The following is a 22,023-nucleotide window of genomic DNA, read 5'->3' as shown; positions in this document are numbered from 1 at the left end:
AAGTCTGTGACTCGCACTCGATCCTCTCTTGTCTGCTGATACTGTATGTGAAAGATGTGATTAAGACAGCATTTTTCCCCCCACCTTAGAAATATTGCCCGCATTAGGCAGTTTTTATCAAGTGCCTGCTTCATGCATTTAGAACGTCAAGGCTTGTTATCCGCTGTTAGTGGATTTTGCATACGTGTCCTGCAAAGATCTCTTTTCGCAGCTAACCTTGATATTTCTCCCCAGTCAGAAGCGGGAGTGCTTTCTGTCGCTATCCCTCTCATCCGACCAAGAGCCAGACAGATGACCCGCTGTGCTTGTAACCCTGAATTCCTTTTGGCATGTCATCTTGCCCAACGAAGATCCTAGCTAGATCCAGAAAATTAAGCACATCCACCCCAAAACCCTCACAGATACTCTGCCTCTCCACTCCCCAAAGCAATCATTTCTGGTTTCGGCCTGTTGCCTTATTCAGGCGTAACGATTCGCCTCTCCAGCCTTTTGTTTCCTCTTCCTGCCTCTGTTCCTGATCCCGTTGGGGGCGTATTGGTCTGGGCCTCTGTGGCGCACTTGGTTAGTGCTTTCGCCTGTTAGTTAAAAGATGGGTGTTTCAAGCCCACCAGGCGATGTAGCTTGTAGTGTAGCGCGCTGGTTTGTGGTCGATGAGAGCCTGGGTTCAATTCCACAGACTTTCAGGGCGTTGTATGGCCAGCAGCCACTGGAGCTCAGCAGGTGGGAGCCTGGTCAGTACCTGGAGGGGAGACTCCTGGGAAAGCTGAGGCTGCTGCTGGGAGAGGTGTTAGTGGGGCCAGCAGGGGGTGCTCACCCGGCGGTCTGGGTGGGTCCTGATGCCCCAGTATAGTGACTGGGGACACTATACCGTAAACAGGTGCTGTCCTTCAGATGAGATGTAAAACCGAGGCCCTGACTCAGAGGGCTGTCTGTGTGGAGTTTGCATGTTCTCCCTTTGTTGGCCTGAGTTTCCTCCAGGTGGTCCAGTTTCCTCCCACAGTCCAGAGCCAGGCTGGTGGGGTTAATTGACTTCTGGGAAAACTGGGCTCTGGTGTGAGTCTGTTTGTAATGGACTGGTGTTAGTGGGGTCAGCAGGGTGCGCTCACCCTGCGGTCTGTGTGGGTCCTGATGCCCCAGTATAGTGACGGGGGACACTATACTGTAAAAAGGTGCCGTCCTTCGGATGAGACATAAAACCGAGGTCCTGACTGTCTGTACTCATTAACAATCCCAGGGCGTTTCTCGGAAAGAGTAGGGGTGTAACCCCTGTGTCAAACAACTGCTCATTGTTCTTGGCTTTGTGAGCAAGGTCCTGAGCACAGAGTGAAATCAATATGCAAACTGGCACTCCCACTGGCCCCTAAATGGTGTCAAGGAGTTCAAAAACCAACTGGTTAGATACACTTTTAGCCAAAAGCCTTTGAACCGGCAATTCATATTTAGGTAGTGTCCACAACCCACTCCACACATTCAAAGTAAAAACCCCAAAAATAAATAGAGCATATGAAAGAAACACATGATTCTAACTCTTTGTATTGGCATACCTCAGTTATGTGCACAAAATTATCTTGACAGAGCAAACACCCGGCTCATGACTTTAAATACAGGAGGACAGAGCCAGAAGATAAGATAAGATAATTATAAGACGGGACTGCAGTTGAAAGAGCTGAAATCTGAAATCATTTGAAAGATTTGGGTGTCAAAAGCCCGACCATCATTCCTTCTCCAGCTCTTCTCAACTTCAGGGTTGGGTTGAATGTGCTGTGGAAGTCACGATGGATGTGTGGGCTCCGGGTTCTCTCTCAGCCGATACAAGACCCATCTAGTCTCATCTCTAATGCAACATACACAGTTTTTGCCCCTTTCATCTTGTACACATTGCGTGCACTACATGTTACTACCTAACCAAAGGCGTTAAAGTAATCGCTGGGATCTGTTGATTTCCCCTGTATCAGGAGTTTTGTTAATACATGATAAAGCTGTCTTTGGTTTAAAGGGGGACTACAATGCTAGTTTTATGTTTCTGGCTTAGAGAGAATCAGCATCGAAAGTCTAGACCACAATAAAAGCAAAATGTACACAGTAACTTGTAAAACTTCCCATTTACATCACAAAGCAGACTGAATCTCCAGGTCTGCGCAGCGCCGTGTTTTGCGATTTAGAACAAGGCAATTTCTAGACTCTCCATTCAGAGCTCTTCAGGTCACGGGGACAGCTCCAGCTCCAGCTCCATCCCCCCCCCCCCCCCACACAGCACACAGCAGCTCTCAGTGGAGAGGAGAGCAGAGGGATGAAGCCAGTTCAGAGAGGGGGTTATTAGGAGGCCATGATGGGTAAAGACCAGGTTCCGCGATTCAGAACGAGGGCCACAAAACTCCCGGTGAGGTGAAACCATAAACACACAGGTCTGTGGATCCATCTCTTTTAATCCAGTAGAAATACTGCTCTGGACATCGAGATGGTTTTGCCCACAAATACTGCTTGTTAACCCTGCATGCAGATCACGTTGGGACATTTCTGTGTTATTCAAATTCCAGTGTAACACTTTTTTTTATCCGAACAGTAACTTGTTCCCCCCACAAATCAATGTTGCACAAGCCAGAAATCCTGCGGGGATATCGAAATCCGAATGCAAAACACCCAAACGCACTGGTTTTCTGGGGTCAGAGGTCAGCCGAGACGGAGCCCCCCCCCCCCCATTTAACGGACATGAGGGAGATTTAAGCACCCAAGCGGTGCTGGGGTTTCTGGGATTTCTTTAAGGATGCAGACAAGGGCACTATGGTGATTCGGCCTCAAAGCCATGAGGAGGATGGCGTCACAGATACGTCATACAGGCTCTGAAGGCTGGAGGTTTATTGCCCTTTGAGTTACAGCAGTGTGCTATTCAAGAGGAAGAGAGAATTATTAATTGCTTACACTTATATAGCGCTTTTCTGGACACTCCACTCAAAGCTCTTCACAGGTCATGGGGATCCCCTCCAACCCCACCAGTGTGCAGCCCCACCTGGATGATGCTCCAGCCCGCTCAGCACACAGCAGCTCTCAGTGGGGAGGAGAGCAGAGGAATGAAGCCAGTTCAGAGAGGGGGGTTATTAGGAGGCCATGATGGGTAAAGGACAGGGGGGGAATTTGGTCAGGACACCGGGGTAAAATCCCTACTCTTTTCCAGAAACACCCTGGGATTGTTAATGAGCACAGAGAGTCAGGACCTCAGTTTTACGTCTCATCCTTCACTATACTGGGGCATCAGGACCCACACAGACTGCAGGGAGAGCGCCCCCTGCTGTCCCCACTAACCACTCTCCCAGCAGCAGCCTCAGCTTTCCCAGGAGTCTTCCCTCCAGGGACTGGCCAGGCTCTCACCTGCTGAGCTCGAGTGGGGGGCAGCCAGCTGGGGGAGCTACAGGGTGATATGGCTGCTGGCCATAAGGAAGGAGAGAGACTGCAGGCAGAGAGAGAGTCTCTTGAAGTCTCTTGTCTGTAGATCTTATGTTAATTGTGTATGTTTTGGCAACACTGACTTATTCATTGGTCATGCCAATAAAGCATCGTGAATTGAATCAAGTCTCTTGTAGCTGGCCAGGGGGCATAAGAGAGCAAGGAAGTTTGGGGTGCCCCCCCCCTTATATACTGTAGGGTGAAGAGGGGGAGCAGAACAGGGGGTAACAGCACAGTCCGGCACTTGAGGGGCAGTGGAATTCAACAGTAGGTAATGAAGGAAGAAGAACGGCACCGTCAGTCAAAATGAATGTCAATAAAATGTGTGGGACCGCAAATCTGTGTTCAGGTAAAAATCCTGCTTCGTGTGAGCCAGATGTGACCACGCCCCACATTGACCCCTTGGGTCGAAACCTGAGCCTTTCTCGTTCTGTCACAAATGATCGGAAAGCAGTGGCTTCAAAAAGCTCTTGGACCATGGATGTGTGTCTCCCCCCTTTTTTTTCCCCCACCGTTTGCCGCAGGTAAAGCACCGTGCCAATGACATCATTGGCGACCCAGTTGCTGTGACGCCAGTCCACCGCAAGGTCACTGGCTTGACATCACATTTCACGGTGCTACTGGTGTACGGGGGGCCTGAATCCTTTGGAAGATACAGCTCACTCTGTCGGAGGCCCGCAGTACGAGGCCGCAGCAAATCGGCGTTCAGGTAGAAATTCTGCTTCGTGCGAGCCAGATGTGACCTCGCCCCATGTTGACCCCTTGAGTCGAAACCTGAGCCTTTCTCGTTCTGTCACAAATGATCGGAAAGGAGTGGCTTCAAAAAGCTCCTGGACCATGGATGTGTGTCTCCCCCTTTTTTTTCCCCCACCGTTGGCCGCAGGTAAAGCGCCGTGCCAGGTAAAGACCCGGTTGCTGTGACGCCAGTCCATCACTGGCTTGACATCACACCCGAGCCACAGTGACATCACACCCGACATCTCTACCCTCCTTTAGTCATAGTCTTTTTTTAAAAAAAATTCTGTTTCTTTGTGCAGGAGAAATGGCCACCACCACCTCCAAGTATTTGCAGTGTGCCCTGGCAGGATTTGTCCTGGGGGTTATAGTGACGTTCGGGTACGTACAGCCCAGAGTTTGCTTTATTGCTTGGCCGTGGTTGATGCGGCCAGATTGAGAAAACTGTCTATTTTGTCAAAAGAATTTCAAAGAATACTCGTGCTTTGGCGGCATTAACAGATCACCACTTTACCTTTCACTTTGTCTTTCACACACACCGATATTGACTCACACATTACTCCAATTGACCTACCAGCATGTCCAGGAACTCGGGGAGGAAGCTGGAACTGCCCATGGTAATCCATGCAGACACGGGGAGAACATGCACAGACAGCACCCCAGGTCCCAAAGTGAACCCAGAGCCCCCAGTGATTTAAGGTTGCAATGCTAGCAACTGCACCACTGAATCATATATTTTTTACCTGCTTGCGCAACCCAAAAGTTACAGTTTTGCAATGCGTTGACAAATAACAAATAATAGGCTAAGACAAATAACTTAGTTATTTACAGTGTTAGTTACAGTGTTGCCAGAATGTTGCCTTTGCATGGCTGTTTTTCTCCTGTATTTCAGCTCTCCATTTGTGCTCAGATCCCCACCCCCCTGAGGGGGTGTTTGTAACCTTGAGTTACTCAAATGATAACGCCCGGTGGTTTATGGTTGTGTGGGTGGTGTGTTGCAGTGTCAGTGAGAGAGCCGTGGGTGGGACTATTGGTGTGCTGGTTGTTCTTTCTTACCTAAGGCATAGACAATCCATCCACCTCTTGGTCATCCTGAGTGGCGTTTCTTTGAGCAAAATATTCCTCCTGTCCTGACTGGAGGGAGCTCACCCAGCTGTGTCTGGAGAGAAGCCAGGGTATCGGCTTCAACCACGCGGCTGGGCAGCTTGTTCCACACCTCCACCACCCTTTGTGTAAAGAAGTGCCTCGTGTTCTCGGTCCCCAAGTGCTCTTCCTTGCAATTTGCACTTTTGTCCCCTGCTCAGTGTTTCACTTTTCATTTTAAAGAAGTTGTCTGTGTTTTCTCTCTCAATGAATTTTGAAAAATGAGATTAGAGTTGCCTCTTATGAGTTGGCTGACTGAAGTGCTTCCCTGGAATGTTGCTTGAAGTGCTTTGCCTTCCAATCCTCATTCTTTCAGACACATTAACACAAAATGTGTCTGAAAGTGATAAGATAAGGATAATAGAACAATTAATAATGATTATGTAGTGCCAGAGTAAGCATACAAATCCCTAAAGGCATTCTTTTGTAATCCATTCTGCATGAGCTGCCTCACTAAACAAATGGGTGATGAATCAAAATCAAGACTGAAAGCGTTCAAACGTTTTGTTTTGCATACACCGAATTATTCAGATTCTTGCACGTGGTCACGTGAAATGGGATTAAGCCAAAATGCATCACACTCAAGCTGTGCTTTCCAATAGACTAAAGAATAGGGAAGGAAAGACCTCTAGACCTCATGAGTCAAAGTCCTAGTGATTGGGTACATAAAGAAATTCAAATGATCAGAATGGCCTGAACAAGGGTTAAGCATGATGGGATTCTGTGTGGCGTGACATAGGATGGAAATTGTCAATGGTTGTTCAGCTCCTTCTTGGCTTTTTTTCCCTGTGTTATGTAGTTCTGGGAAGAAGTTAGCTGCTCGTTGTGAAGATATGTGTGTTATCCTCTGAGTGCGTCTGTGTTTGTAGGGTAGAGTCAATAGTGCTGGGAAGGTCATGGTGAAGACGAGAGCTGAAGTGAGTTTTATATCCAGCAGGGCTGAGCTAAGTCAGCCCCGATGGCTTTATAAAGGTTGTTTCATTCACCCACCTGGCCCCAGTTATCCCTTTGAAGAGGAGCGGGGAACGCTGTTTTTATAGTTTGGGGTTAGAAAGATCCAGCGTGGATGAGGGATGAGTGCATTTCAAATTGCAAAAAAAAAACATGTGCACAGTAACACAGTAACAGTAATAGATCACATTTCCAGGTCTGCCCAGCACCATGTTCTGTGATTCAAAAAGAGGCAACAAAATGTCCGGTGAGGAGGAGCGGCCCTGTGACATTGTAAACAAGCAGGCTTGTGGATCTGTCTCTTTTTGATCCAGTACAAATACTCCTTTCGACTTCCAGTCGGTTTTGCCCACAAATACTGCGTACTTGTTAACTTTGCATGCAGATCACATTGGAACATTTCTGTGGTGTAATGTCTGCTGCACAACCTGGACTTATTCCTCCATAACTCACATTGCCTTAATCATCACAGGGACTAGTGAGCAGGAAGGGCTCCATCACGTCACGCTTCGGGGGAACTCGAAGGCGAGTTTGCGACAACATGAACACCCCCTGCTTCATCGGTTTCCCCCCCATCTCTCCCGAACACACTGCTGTGTCCAGTACAGTATGACTCCATGATCCAAGGATGTACACTGACATTGCCACATTCAGTTAAGAGCCTGTTTGTACAGGCAAATCCTCAGAGCATTGAATAGGAACTTGAACAGAAAGGCACTTTGCATGATTTGGATTATCTTCATGAGCGTGTGAGACCACGTGCTGCTGCGTAAAGTATGAGGTCTTCCTCCACGTGATATAGCAGGAGATACAGGAACAGGAGTTATAAGGTTATGAAAACATGATGTAAAAGGGTTTGTCCCCACATTTGTAATGAATATCTGGTGTTGTTTCATCCACAGATATTTAGGCACTAAACCTCCAGCGATTCTGAGTCGCATTGCATGGTAAGTATACTTCAGCGATGCTCCTATCAAGACCTTTTAAGATTCATGACATATATGTCTAGGTTATATACTGTATATATCATCCATCTATTTTCTAATCTCTTTATCCAGTCAAGAGTCATGGAAGAGCCAGAGCCTATCCCAGCAAGCAACAGGCACAAGGTAGGATCTACCCTAGATGGGCCGCCAGTCTATTGCAGAGCACACACAGACACGCGCACGCTCACGTGCACACTCGCACCAGGGCCTCTTCTCCCAGAAGCCAGTTGGCCTACTGCTACGTCTTTGGGCAGTGGGAGGAAAGCCTTCGAAATGTAGGGGGAACATGCAAACTCCACGCAAACAGTGCTTCAGGAACTGAACTCAAGGCCCCAGTCCTCTGAAGTAGTGCCAGCATGCTGCCCAGGTTTAGATACAAATCTTTGGAATTATGTTGAATACTTCTGCATAAAAAAAACTTACTTCCCAGCACCTGTTCTGCTCCACACATGGTTGTACTTCAAAGCCTGGGAGAATTTAAAAAGAAAGCCTTTTAAACTCCTTTTATTAAGGGCTTCTCGATAATAACAGCTCTTCTCCGTTCTATTTTTCTTAGTGCCCCTCCCAAATACAGTAGGAAATACTGGAACAACATTCCAGGGATTAATGTCAGTCCAGAGGGGTAGGTATTGTCTTTCATCCGTTTGAGAAACATTTCCAGTGAGTTTCTGGTAAAAGTCAAGTCATCTTTAAATCCTAAAAGAATCCTAAATTAATCAATTCAACCCCACGTTATCTTGTGAACTAGCTTGTTAGAATGATTTGACTTGGAAGCACCAAATGAAAACACACACATGAAAATGCATTAGCAAGTTCAGTTTAAATTGTTTAAAACCTCAGAAATGGGATTTCAGGCCCAGCAAACTTTGACTTGGGAAGGATACACAGAACAGGCCTGGCGAGGGTCTTGAATTGAAGGGACCCCCTTGGAGATCTAGCCAGAAACACTGGATAAAAATATCCAGAACAAAAACAAGGGGAAAAACATTTTTCAAAAGTCTGTTTTGCAAGTTGTGGCACACCTAGGATATAATTTTATCTTTCCAGGTCTTCTCTTGTGTGTTTGCTGCCTTAGATGAAAAATAACCGAGATTATTGAAAAAAAAAGAATTTTGTGTGTGATTTTTTTTTTAATGAAGACTGGTTTTGGAAGGATTTTCTCTGCCTTCCAAATATGTGAAATAAATATTTCTACTTGTTATATCAGCATTCTCTTTAGCCAGTTGAAAAAAACTTTTATTGTGTGCTTCTTTAGCATGTAAAGTTAGTTTTAACTCTGGAAATGTGCTTTTTTTTTCCCAAGGGATGTTGAAAATAACATTGGTGTTATGTTTTGATTTTGCTGGGAACAATATTTATAATACGCCCATGGTGCAGTTTCTGTCTGAAGTGCTGTTGTCAATATTATGCAATTGATTTGTTTCTTGCAAACAAGTTGTGCTGTTGTGAAAACAAACTTTATGGTTGTATTTCGAAGATATTGGAGAACATTTGCATTTGCAGTACTTGGAGAAACGCTTAAAAATAGTTTGCTTATGGAGATGAAAAGTGAACTCTTAACTGTAGTTTATGCGTTGGTCCGGATGGGGACAAAATGGCGGTATAGTCTCTCCCTTAATGCTATAAGAGTACAGATTTTGACAATGTCTTACGTAAAACGCTTGTCTTAAGATTTATCCCTTTTTAATCCAGTCGGGAAGTAAGTGAACATATCTTGAAGTACCTCTCTATGACAATGATTCTGTTTGTTATCTCTGGAGCTGTCTTATACCTTACTTCAGAATAACCCAAGTCCTCGCATCCCTGCACTGGCTTCCAGTCAATAATGAATTCAAGTGATGTCTGCTATAAAGTTTTGTATCGTATTTTTTCCATCAGTTGCATTCCATCCCCTGATTTGAATAGCGTTCCATAGTGGTCTTTGGATAATGGGCACGTAATGTCTTAAGTGAATCAGTTATTGATATCATGGGCCTTAGTTACTGTGTAGCTTGCTGATCTTTAATCACCAGGGTGGAATGTAGTCTGTGTGGGCTCTCCATGCTACCAGTTAAGGGGGATATGCCAGAGCTCCAGTACTTATAATCACTGGCCTGGACCCAAATGTCTACTAGATGTACTGTAAGAGCACAGCCCAGTTTGGACCACATTTCCCAGAAATCTGTAGGTTAAGGAAGTGCTGCCCTTAGTCATCTGACCAGTTTTGGGAAGACAATTGGCAAGGGGACTAAAACCAGGTTAAAAAAAAGCAGCAGCTCCTTCATCCCCCGGAGGATTCTGGGGAATGTAGTCCAGACATCTTATTGCACAAATGGAATTATCCCCAAAATAAAATACATATAGCAGTTTACTTACTATATCACTCACACTAAAGACGACAAATACACATTTCTTGTTTGTAAAGAGGAAATGTTTTGGACATCGATGTCCCAATAATTGTGTGGACTGTATATCTGACAACCGTATGACTGTCGATTGCTGTTGCTGGAGATCTTTCAAAGTAAGATACGACTTTATTGACCCCCGAAGAGAAAATTGAGGCGTTACAGCAGCCCAGCCCAAAAAAAGCAAGGATCAGACTAAGCTAAAACCAGAATAACCACAGCATTAGAATAATTAAATAAGTACGTAGAATACAAAATAAAATAAATAAAATTGACAATATGGGTGTGTGCAAAATATGTTTATAGACACTGTAAAGCAATAAAAGATGTGCAAAATGTCCAGAAAACATTTTGTATAAATGGTATATTAATGCAGTGTCAAAAAGTGCATGAGTGTAACATGCTGTCCATAGATGAGCAGATGAAGGGCTAACAGTCCTAGCCTAGGGCAGCGTTATACACCCTGACAGCCGCCGGGAGGAAAGACCTGCAGAAACGTTCCCCTGAAGACTGTAGCTGGAGCAGTCTGTTGCCAAAAGAGCTCTGCTGCCTAACAGTCCCATGTAGTGGATGAGAGGCGTCATTAGCAAGACAGATTTACCTCCCTGATGTCCTAACAGTGTCACGGAGCACGACTGGACAAGTGTTTTGTGCTGGATCAAGGAGAAGTAACATGCCCTGCCTGTCACTACAACAGCACGACTTAAATGTGTGATGAATGCAATCCCAGCTCACACAGATTTAAGAGTGCCCAGCTCCATCTGTTGGTCAATAATAATAATAATAATAATAATAATAATAATAATTGCTTAAACTTATATAGTGCTTTTCTGGACACCCCACTCAAAGCGCTTTACAGGTAATGGGGAATCCCACTACCGCCACCAATGTGCAGTCCCACCTGGATAATACTTAATGATACTTTGATAATTCAGTATCAGAATTAATCCTGTAGTTGCCCAAGTCCAAGCGATGATCTGCTTGACAAATGTCAAATGAAAACCCTTGTCTTCCTTCTTTCAGGTTAGTTTACAAACAGACCAAAGTCATGGAGCCCCTGTGAGTATTCAAATCCTCATATTTCTCATGTTGAGTCTGACTGCCTTGCTGTTAACATGGTCAAACTGAAACGTTTCTTTTTTTAACTAGATGCTTTTGACAGCCCTTAAATGAAATAAAGTTGATAAGTAAAGGAAATTTGACACTTCCTGTTGGCTTTGCCTGGAAATAAAGACAATGCATCTGAGCTGCTGCCCTCTCCTGGCTGGTCTGTGTCATAACACTGTCACCTCCGGGTTTCAATCCCTGCGATCATAAGTAAAAATGAGGCGCCAGCTGGAACTGGGGTCTCCAGATTTCTGATTTCTGATTTTGTGTCACAGGAGGAGAGACGTGCTGACCGTCACCCCCTGGATGGCTCCTATCGTCTGGGATGGGACCTTTGACCCCTTGATCATCGACAGCATCTACAAACCCCTCAATGCCACCATAGCAACCACCGTCTTCGCGGTCGGCAAGTAAGACGTGTTGATCACAAAGAGTACTTAACAAAAATATGTCTTCTGTATCCATGACTTCTTTTAGAATGTGCTCTCCTACACTCTGGGAGGAGGCACTGTTCCAGATCCCCTGTATCATGACTAAGAGAGTATTTACTTTCTTTCTAACTAAAAGCATTCTATTGTTGAACACTAAAACAAAAAGAGGCTGGCCTCTTATCACTACTGTTGTTTTTGGACTCTTTACAAGCTAATTGTTTGATTCAAATCTAATTCCAGCAGCCATATTGCTTTGCAACTCACAACTGGCAACCCCACTGGAGCTCAGCAGGTTTGAGTCTGGCCAGTACCTGGATGGGAGACTCCTGGGAAAGCTGAGGCTGCTGCTGGGAGAGGTGTTAGTGGGGTCAGCAGGGGGTGCTCACACTGCTGTCCATGTGGGTCCTCATGCCCCATTATAGTGATGGGGGACACTATACTGTAAAAAGGCACCGTCCTTCTGATGAGACGTAAAATTGAGGTCCTGACTCTGTGGTCATTAACAATCCCAGGGCGTTTCTCGAAATTTGGTGTCCTGGCCAAATTTCCCATTGGCCTTTACCAATCATGGCTTCCTAATAATCCCCATTAATGAATTGGCTTCATCACTCTGCTCTCCTCCCCACTGAGAGCTGGTGTGTGGGGAGCTTTCTGGCGCACTATGGCTGCCATTGCATCATCAATTATTGCATCAATTATTATTATTATTATTATTATTATTATTAATGGTACTGGAGTTCTGATTGAGCAGTGCCGTTGAATGTTTTGTATTATGGTATTGCACTGTTCTTGTAACGTATTATTATTGTCGAAAATGTTACGTGTTCATGAGCTTTTGATGTGCAAGACAAGTTCCCTCAAGGGCAAAAGAGGTCGATGCAATTCACTTCTGGATTCCTGGTTGAGGGGTAAACCATTTTAGCAAAACACAAATTCAGGCTGGGAGATTTAACTGGCTCTGGGTGGGGGGGCTAAACTCTTAGTGTTGATTTTTGAATACATTTCACTTCGTATAGGCAAGCTCTCGAAAATGCCTGGAAAAAGGAGTCGACAGGAAAAATCTCTAGCAGGGCTGAAATTTAGGATCCGCTATTGAAAAGGCCCTGGAAAGGGAAAATATCTCTTCCGAGGGGTAGAGAAAAAAGAGTGGAGTGTCCAGGAAAGCAGCGGGAATATGGCAGGGTACACCCTGGATGGGACTCCAGTCCATCTCATGGCAAATGCATAGACAGACGCGCACACACACACACTCACAGCAGGGCCAATTTTCCCCAGATGCCAATTTACCCACCAGCACATCTTTGGACTGTTGGAGGCAGCCGGAGCACCCAGAGGAAACCCACTCTAACCCAGGGTGAGATCATGCGAAATAGCACCCCAGGGCCCCATCACTGCAAAGAAGCAAAGACTAACCACCACATCCCCTCTGTTCCCGAACCATCCCCCCTCTTTTCCCAGGTACATGCGCTTCCTGAAGGGGTTCCTCGAGTCGGCAGAGAAGCACTACCTGGTGGGGTTCCGGGTGCACTACTACGTCTTCACGGACCAGCCGGGCGAGGTGCTGAAGGTGTCCCTGGCCCCCGGGAGGAACCTCACCGCCATCCAGGTGCCCAAGTTCGACCGCTGGCAGGAGATCTCCCTGAGGAGGATGGAGATCATCCGGAAGACCATCGAGAAGCAGATCCGGCGGGAGGCCCAGTATATTTACTGCCTGGACGTGGACATGCACTTCCAGAACCGCGTGGGGGCGGAGGTGCTGGGCGAGCTGGTGGCCGCCGTGCATGCCTGGTTCTATTACAGTCACCGGGACCAGTTCCCCTACGAGCGCCGGCCGGCCTCCACCGCCTACGTCCCCTTCAACCAGGGCAACTTCTACTACCAGGCGGCCGTGTTCGGGGGGCTCGTCGACAACGTGTACCGGCTGGTCAAGACCTGCCAGGAGAACCTGCTGGTGGACAAGAGGAACAACATCGAGGCGGCCTGGCAGGAGGAGAGCCACCTGAACAAGTACCTGATCCGCAACAAGCCCACCAAGCTGCTGTCTTCCGAGTACATGTGGGACGACCAGAAGCAGCGTGTGAACGAGGTCAGGGTCATCCGCTTCTCCACTGTCCGGAAGAACCTCGCCGAAGTCCGGGATAACTAGACAGCTGCAGCGGATCCTCCCGGATGTGCATTTGAGCCGCCAGTACTGACCGAAAGTGAGGCGTGATGGGCACATCCTGTCACAGGTTATGAGGCGTTTTCCCGGAGACGATTTGTCACGTTAGCGGTTCAGACGGGTTTAGTCAACCGTCCACGTCCAAGCGATTCGTCCAGAGACGGCTTTGCGTCTTGGGTTTGAATCTGTTACGGGAACATACCACAGTGGCTTAACCAACCTCTGACATCCCCCCCACCAACTGTCAACAGCAGCCGGTTCAACCTTACAGGAACACACACACGTTTTAATCTCATTCCATCCCTCCGTTTTCCGACCCCTTTATCCGATTCAGGGACGCAAAACCAGGGATGCCTCCTGGAATTGGACACGCGTTCTGTGCGAGGAGAGACGTGCAGGACGAGTAATTTGTCACTGTATTTTGTCATACAGTTCAAGAGCTTTTGAAATAAAAACTCCCTATCTGCAATATAACACAAGGTCCTGGTGAAAGTTTCTGTTCATGTGATCTGCAGTGATCTGCTGCATATTTGCAAGATGCTGATATAGGCTGCACGTGCACTCTTAAAACAAAGGGGAGCTGCACGGCTATTTTTATAGGTCTGGGTTAGAGAGAATCACCATTGATGAGTGCATTTCAAACCACAATAAAAGTAAAATGTACACAGTAACTTGTAAAACCTCCAATTTGCATCACAAAATAGATTCAGTGAGGCAACAAGACTTCGGCTGAGGTGAAGCGGTCTTTATTACACTGTAAACAAGCAGGCTTGCGGATACGTGTCTTTTGATCTAACAGAAATATTGCTGTCAACCTCCAGGCTGTTGTGCCGATACGTGGAGCTGACTTGTTAACTCTGCATGCAGGTCGTGTTGGAACATTTCTGGAGTGAAATGTCTTCTGCACCACCTGCACTTGTTCACTCATCCATCGCATTACATCAGTCATCACAGTGAACTAGTGAGCAGGAAGGGCTACATCATGACGCTCTTTTTGTGGGAACTCTCGCCCTCGCCTGTGGGGAGACTAGGGATTTGCAACAACACGGTGCGTCACGGCACTTGCACAAAGCTTATGACTTTGTGCTTATTTCAGAATTTATCCAATTTTTCTAAACCGTCCATGGATTTATTTTGTTACTGGGGCTTAATCACCGGTATGAGAAATTGGGACTGCAGTTCCCCCATGAAGACGCGTCACAATTGTTGATACGTTTCTACATTTTTTTGTGCTTGTGTTGGTACATTTAAGACAATAGGGGGTTTGGGGGTTTGCATACTTCCTTAATATTTCAGTGTTTGACATTAGCTTGCCTGGCTGAGGAACCGAGAGCACTGGCCGAAGATCAGCACTGTCATAACCCACCTCCTTCATGAGGAATGAACCAGGGAGACAGCTACAAGGGTGAAGTTGAGGTGGAGGAAGAGGTGCTAGGTTTTCAGCCAGGGAGCTATTATGTTAAACACTGTTAAGCATTAAGACAGTCACACAACCCCTACTGCAATTTCCCTCACGGGATCAATAAAGTATCTATTTAGATTGTCATCTTAGCATCACGCCTTTTGTGTCAACATCTTATTTACACTTTTAGACACAAGTTATCAGACGAACTTAGGACCTCCCATTTACTTTCACTTGTAGTTGTTAGCAAGGGTCTGACAGCTCAGTTTATCACTCCTTATTATCCCAGCTGAGTCAGATGCTGCTCATCGCGACAGTGCACAGTGACAAGGCAGAATGCTAGTCCTTATGGACATGTTAAAGATGATGAAAATACTTACGATTTATAATGAAATAATAAATATATAAATAATGACATTTATTTTAGAAAATAAAACCTGTACGTAAAATAAATATTTTATTTCCTAGCGCTAAAATGAGATGAACAGCTGAAATCGTTAGGACTCATGTGCAAGTATGAAACTAAAATGGCAAATTTCAAGAGTCTCAGTCAAATGTCCAGATCAAGTTTGTAGTTGTGTTTGTCGTGAGTATTCACGACACTATTGTGATCTCTGGTTTTGGCAAATTACTCACACATTGCTCTGAGAATGCGTAACCTGTTTCGATAACTAGGGCCCTGTTGCCCAGGCTATGTCACATTTTTCATTTTTCTAAAGGCTCACACTTGGGCAGTGTACGAAAACAAATTCTAAATCATCTTGAGTGGTACTAGAATTTCTCAGTGTAGCACAGAATACTGATAAAAGAGACACTGATTTATAATAGAAGTGACTACGTTCCGTAACAGTCCAGCTCCTAACCTTATGAAAGAAGAACACCTGTCCTTCACAACTCGGAACTTTGCGTCTCTAGAAACAATCACACATTAACAATTAAATAGTCATTACAATTTTGCAAATTAATAATACAACTAAAGCGTGGGAAACTAGGTTACACAATTTTAAAGAAATCCCATAAAGAAAAAGAGCATAAACTCGTCTTGCATGTCTTGCAGGAGAAACTATTAATATGGATATAGGATTCTAGATTATAGCTTGCATCTAAAGCCTTGTGTATCTGGGTCTAGTAATGCTGTTCTTCAGACCAGGAACACACAAGATGCCCAGCCCGCTGGTGTTGGCTTGTTGACTGCAGCGTTGTCACTTGGGTTCTTTATGACCGCCAGGTTGGTGTATCGGTCCAGTTCTTCTGTTCCTGGATCAGGGTGTACTGGAGCGCAGCGCCGCCACCACCGCCGGTCACTGGAAACACCCACCCGTGAGAAACATTTCGTTTTGTGAGCTGGCCCAGGGTGGAGCAGTGGCTCTGTGGCTCAAGATCTGTGCCTGTGGCTGGAAGGTTGCCAGTTCAAATCCCACAGCTGGCAGAGGAATCCTACTCTGGTGGGGTCCTGAGCAAGGCCCTTAACCCCAACTCTTCCAGGGGTGCTGTACAATGGCTCTGCCCCCAGGCTCTCTCCTTACCTGTGTGTCCATGTGTCTCATGGAGAGCAAGCTGGGGTCTGTGAAAAGATAATTCCTAATATGAGAAATTGTAAAGGGTTAACATCTTAAAATGTGAAAAAGTCCAGGGGGGTGAATACATTTTCATCTCCGGGCGGGAGTACGCACCAGCCACTGTATAATGTACTCATAACCCTTAAAAACAGTAAATAGTAATAGACAAGTACCTTATTCCTCTTGGAAATGGATTTTAAGCTTGATGGTGGAAGTCTGTTTTCACAGCTACTCTCCCACTAAAGTTGGCCTCTTAACTCTAAACGTTGCACCAGCACCTTGGTTCCCACTCAGGGTTACAGGTGTGCATAGATACATTAAGATGAAGCATGTGCATTGCGTTCACCTTAAGACCTACAGACAGTGAGGAGGGGCGACGCAAAGGATTGTGGGGTATGATGTCATGGCACACTACACCGCCATCACAGAACACGTCCGGCCTGCTGGGAGAGGTGTTAGTGGGGCCAGCAGGGGGGGGCTCACCCTGCGGTCTGTGTGGGTCCAAATGCCCCCGTAAGGTGACGGGGACACTGGACTGTAAAAAGGCACTGCCCATCGGATGATACTCAAAAAGAGTAGGGGTGTAACTTTCCATTGGCCTCCTAATAATCCCCATCTATGAACTGGCATCATTACTCTGATCTCCTCCCCACTGAGAGCTGCTGTGTGGTGAGCGTTCTGGCACACTATGGTTGCCGTCGCATCATCCAGGTGGATGCTGCACACTGGTGGTGGTGGAGGGGAGTCCCCATTACCTGTAAAGCGCTTTGAGTGGAGTGTCCAGAAAAGCGCTATATAAGCGTAAGCAATTATTGTTAACTACTGGTTAAGCTACAGAGCCCTTTCCCAAGCTATGCATTAACAATCCCATTCCGGAGCGGGAATATTCACGCTGGTAGCAGACAAAGTTTTTCTGTTCCCCTCCCCCTCGCCCTACGACCACCGCCAGCTGCCGCCGTCGCGATACAGTCCCAGCCAGGCCCAGCTCGAGGCGGGACCCTGGACCAGCTCCAGGAGCCGCCGGGTGTCGGCCGGGCCAGGACGGAGGCCAGGTCGCCGCGCCCATCCCAGCAGTACCGCCGGGCTTCGGGCCAGGTCTTGGGGCTGTTCGAAGAGGAAGGTGCGGCCGGGGCTGGGGGGTGTCAGCACTCACAGCCCTGGACGAGAGACGGTCCTTTACACCAGCAGCCATCCCACCCTGCAGCTCCCCCTGCTGGCAGCCCCACTGAAGCTCAGCAGGTGTGAGTCTGGTCAGTACCTGGAGGGGAGACCTCTGGGGAAAAACTAAGGTTGCTGCTGGGAGAGGTGTTAGTGGGGGCAGCAGGGGGTGATCTCACCATGCGGTCTGTGTGGGTCCAAATGCCCGAATACTGTAAAAAGTTGACATTCTTTGGCTAAGGCATGAAACCGAGGTCCTGACTCTCTGTGCTTAGTAAAAATCCCAGGTTACCCCAGTGTTGTGGCCAAATTTCCCCATGTCCTTTACCCATCATGGCCTCCTAATAACTGGCCTCATCCCTCTGCTCTCCTCTCCACTCCACAAACGGACTGGAACATCATTCAAGTGGTAGTAGTGGGATTCCACCTTACCTCGAAAGAGCTCTGAGTGGAGTGTCCAGAACAGCGCTATATATAAGTGTAAGGATGTGAGTGTATGGAACAATTACTGCAACACGTCAGCTACTCGGCTCTGTGCCTGTGGTGCAACCTATTCGAGGTCCGGTTAAGTATGATGAGAAGGAACTTGGCAAACAATCGTGCAGTGAAATAATCCAAATGATCCCAAAACAATGATCAGAATAAAGGAGGCACGAGTTCAGGTTACCGGTGATCGATGTGATAAGACACTGACCTGTTAAAAGCAGGTGGCGGAGTACGGTCCTCTTCATCACGGCAGAAGCTCCGATCTGTGAGCACAAAATCGTTGCCGGTGTGTTCCGTCTCTGTGCTGCCGTGCCTTTTTTGAACTGGTAAATTAGATCACGTGGCTAACAGGTTAACCGAATGCAAAAGGCAAAACTTGGTACACGTGGTGGACAGCACACTGGTGGAGTGGTTAGCATAGCTGCCTCACAGCTCTGGGTTCAATTCCTGACCTTGGAGCTGTCTGGGTGGAGTTTGCATGTTCTCTCCGTGTTCTTACTCTTCAGCTGCTCTGGTTTCCTCCCAGCAGTCCAACAATAGGCTGGTGCACAGTCTGTTAAATTGGTAAGTTTATTGGCGTCTGTGCGTGTGTGTATGTCCTGTGATGGACTGGTGTCCTGTCCAAGGGGTGTGCATGTGTGTGTGTCCTGATATACAGTAATAATAATAATAAGCTTTATTTTATATAGCGCCTTTAAAGGTGGCTTCTCAAAGCGCTTTACAGGATGACAACAATAAATAAGAGGAATACACAAGATAAAACACAATTACAATATACAGAGGAGACGTGGATGGTGGTACTAAGAGAAGCAGAGGGGTGAAGAATGGAACCAGTTCAGTAAGGCTTTTCTGAAGAAGAGGATTTTGAGTCTGGATTTGAAGCAGTTTAGAGAAGGTGACTCTCTGATATCTGACCGTGATTGGCTGGTGTCCTGTCCAGGGGCTGTGTGTGTGTGTCCTGTGATGGACTGGTGTCCCGTCCAAGCCGAGCTTGTCGTTTTGCAATCTTTAATCCACTGATCTGAGTCTTTACAAAACACAAAATTAAGGTTATGAAAATAAGGTTACATGATAATAGATAATAATGTAATAGAAACTGAATAAAACCCAATATGAATAGAGCTGCTATGAGTCCATGGTGTATGCAATATATTATGTCCAAGTAGAGCAGTATGTTGAATACAATGAAAACTGTATGTCCATGTAGTCATTACGGGCGATTTGCTAAAGGAGCCGCAGGTTGGCTGTTTATAATAATAATAATAATAATAATTGCTTACACTTATATAGAGCTTTTCTGGACACTTCACTCAAAGTGCTTTACAGGTAATGGGGAATCCCACTACCAATGTGCAGCCCCCACCTGGATGATGCGACGGCAGCCATAGTATGCCAGAACACTCACCACACACCAGCTTTCAGTGGGGAGGAGAGCAGAGTGATGAAGCCAGTTCAGAGATGGGGATTATTAGGAGGCCATGATTGGTAAGGGCCAATGGGAAATTTGGCCAGGACACTGAGGTCACACCCCTACTCTTTTCGAGAAACGCCCTGGGATTGTTAATGATCACAGAGAGTCAGGACCTCGGTTTTACGTCTCATCTGAAGGACGGAACCTGTTTACAGTGTAGTCCCCATCACTATACTGGGGCATCAGGACCCACACAGACCGCAGGGTGAGCTCCCCCTGCTGGCCCCACTAACACCTCTTCCAGCAGCCACCTTAGTTATTACTGTCAACAAGGAAAGAATATTAGGAACATGAAAAGGCTGAATGTCTTAAATGCGTTTTTTTATACTGAAACAGAGGCGCGCACACGTCATTACAAATGCACACCCACACAGAGACAGCCGCAAGCACCCTGTGCAGAAATATGGCCTCCAATAGGAACAAAAAACTCCAGCCGGACAATTTGAGTGTTCAAACCATGAACCCAACACGCACTCATGCTGGCAGCCTGCGCAGAAAAGCAGAAAGAACCACAAGCCTTCTCTGTTGGGAGGGGGGACACACACTCCCTCTCTCACACTCCTGCTTTCCTTAAATAGCTCATTCTTCATCTCTGGTTCCTACATACAGTATAGCAGCACTCAGTCTGCTTTGAATAAGCCATAAATCCAAGATTTGTTTTATCTGTTCCTCTTGTCTAGGCCTAGAGCTGCTTTTCATAAAAGAGCCGTTTGTATAAATAGCTAGGGTTACAGCTGAAGACACCAGCTTCATCCCTCAGTGTGAAACAAGCGTTCTACATCAAGAGTGAGAGAAGAGGGCGAGGCCTTGCATTTTAATTCATTTTTCTTCTGAAGACCCAGCTTCTCAGAGACAGGCTCAGCCCCCCCACCTACACAGAAGACCCACACGGTTACAAACATAGGCCTGAACAGAGTTCCACACACACAAACACACACACACGCTCGCACGCAAATGAGCTTGATAAAGATAAGTCAGGATAAAAACACACAAGCCTTACCCGTTCACAAATGTGATGTGCACCCCCACCTCTCTCACACTCGGCAACTCCTGAGCTGATTTCTTTAAACGGCTTATCCTTCATCTCTGATTCCTACGATACAGTATCACAGGGCTCCGTCTGCGTTGAATACATCATAAATCAAAGATGCATTTGGGTTCCAGCTGAAGACACCAGCTTCTCCCCTCAGTGTGTAACACGCATTATACGTCGGGAGAGAGAGAAAATTCATTGATTTTTCTTCTGAAAAGCCAGCTTCTCAGAGGCAGATTAAGCCCCTCATGCATTGTAGAGAGACAGTTAGAACTGCACTCTCACAGAGTCGAACACACACACAGACACGTCCTCTTGTTTTAGCAAATACACAAACCCGACGGCCCTCCCAACGATCCAGACACACACACACACACACACACACACACACACAACATCAGCAGTCACTCTCGCATGCTGGACCCCCGCTCAGTCCTCACCTCCAGCTCCTGCGAACTGCTTAGAATAAACTACATTAAGAAAATGAGGTTGCGTTCCGGTAGCAGGCCTTCCTGGGCACCAGTGTGAGTTGCACACTCATTTGGAAAAGCCCTTCTGCATCATCGGGCGTTGCTGCTTCACAGTGCTGGACCTGGGGTGTGGGGTGCTGTCTGTGTGGAGTTTGCATGTTCTCTCCCTGGTTTCCTCCAGGCGCTCCAGTTTCCACCCCCAGTCCAGGGACAGGCTGCCACTTTCACTGGGTGGCGCACCGTCGCCGTGGCAACATGGTAGGTCGGAGCCGATTTCAGAGATCCTGTAACCAGCACCTGTCTGAGAAACTGTTCACTGCCCCGACAGACAGGGAAACCTGTTATCACTGGACTCAGTTCCTCCATCCTGGCAGTGTGGGACACTCTCTTCAGACTAAAGAGACTCAGTTCCTCCAGCCTGTCATTATGGGACACTCCCTTCAGACTAAAGAGACTCAGTTCCTCCAGCCTGTCAGTGTGGGACACTCTCTTCAGACTAAAGAGACTCGGTTCCTTCAGCCTGGCAGTGTGAAACACTGCCTTCAGACTAAAAGGACTCAGTTCCTTCAGCCTGTCGGTGTGGGACACTCTCTTCAGACTAAAGGGACTCAGTTCCATCAGACTAAAGAGACTCGGTTCCTTCAGCCTGGCAGTGTGAAACACTGCCTTCAGACTAAAGTGACTCAGTTCCTTCAGCCTGTCAGTGTGAAACACTGCCTTCAGACTAAAGAGACTCAGTTCCTCCAGCCTGTCAGTGTGGGACACTCCCTTCAGACTAAAGGGACTCGGTTCCTCCAGCCTGTCGGTGTAGGACATCTGGGTATGGGGAGGATACACAAACTCCACACAGACAACCGGTTGAACTTGGGGGGGGGGGGGCTTGGCGCTTCAAGGCAGCAGCGCTACCCACTGTTGCCCTGCTTTCCACTTGAGATGACGAATCTCCAGAGCAACCTGACTTGTTGCCACAACACGAGGCGTAGCCCCTGCCTAGCGGGTTAACCATTAACCCCCTTGTGATTTCGTTTTTCAGCTCCTGGGCTGTGGTCTCTATTCCTGTTCTTGTTCCTGGTCTGTTTGCTCATAAGGGGACCAAAGCTGCTCT

The 22,023-nt window shown here is 46.9% G+C and overlaps 1 protein-coding gene across 1 annotated transcript; it reads left to right on the top strand.

Annotated features, from left to right (window-relative positions):
* Positions 1-4,278: 4,278 nt before the first annotated feature.
* On the top strand, positions 4,279-13,324 carry LOC148825467 (globoside alpha-1,3-N-acetylgalactosaminyltransferase 1-like). The gene is made up of 7 exons (XM_088926318.1): positions 4,279-4,324; positions 4,479-4,557; positions 7,173-7,217; positions 7,831-7,878; positions 10,664-10,699; positions 11,023-11,157; positions 12,637-13,324. Exons 1-7 carry the CDS (start codon positions 4,279-4,281, stop codon positions 13,322-13,324), a joined length of 1,077 nt encoding a protein of 358 aa, XP_088782444.1.
* Positions 13,325-22,023: the final 8,699 nt, after the last annotated feature.

The sequence above is a fragment of the Atractosteus spatula genome, chromosome 10 (genome assembly GCF_055471065.1).
Source record: "Atractosteus spatula isolate fAtrSpa1 chromosome 10, fAtrSpa1.hap1, whole genome shotgun sequence".
NCBI classification, from domain to species: Eukaryota; Metazoa; Chordata; class Actinopteri; order Semionotiformes; family Lepisosteidae; genus Atractosteus; species Atractosteus spatula.
The sequence above is the reverse complement of the archived record's forward strand: the minus strand, read 5'-3'. Positions and strand labels throughout refer to the sequence as shown.

Coding starts and splice junctions, on each gene's coding strand:
- LOC148825467 (XM_088926318.1), top strand. CDS start 4,279: ATGGATGTGTGTCTCCCCCTTTTTTTTCCCCCACCGTTGGCCGCAG. Junction 7,218..7,830: donor ATTCTGAGTCGCATTGCATG/GTAAGTATACTT, acceptor TCCCAAATACAG/TAGGAAATACTGGAACAACA. Junction 11,158..12,636: donor ACCGTCTTCGCGGTCGGCAA/GTAAGACGTGTT, acceptor CTCTTTTCCCAG/GTACATGCGCTTCCTGAAGG.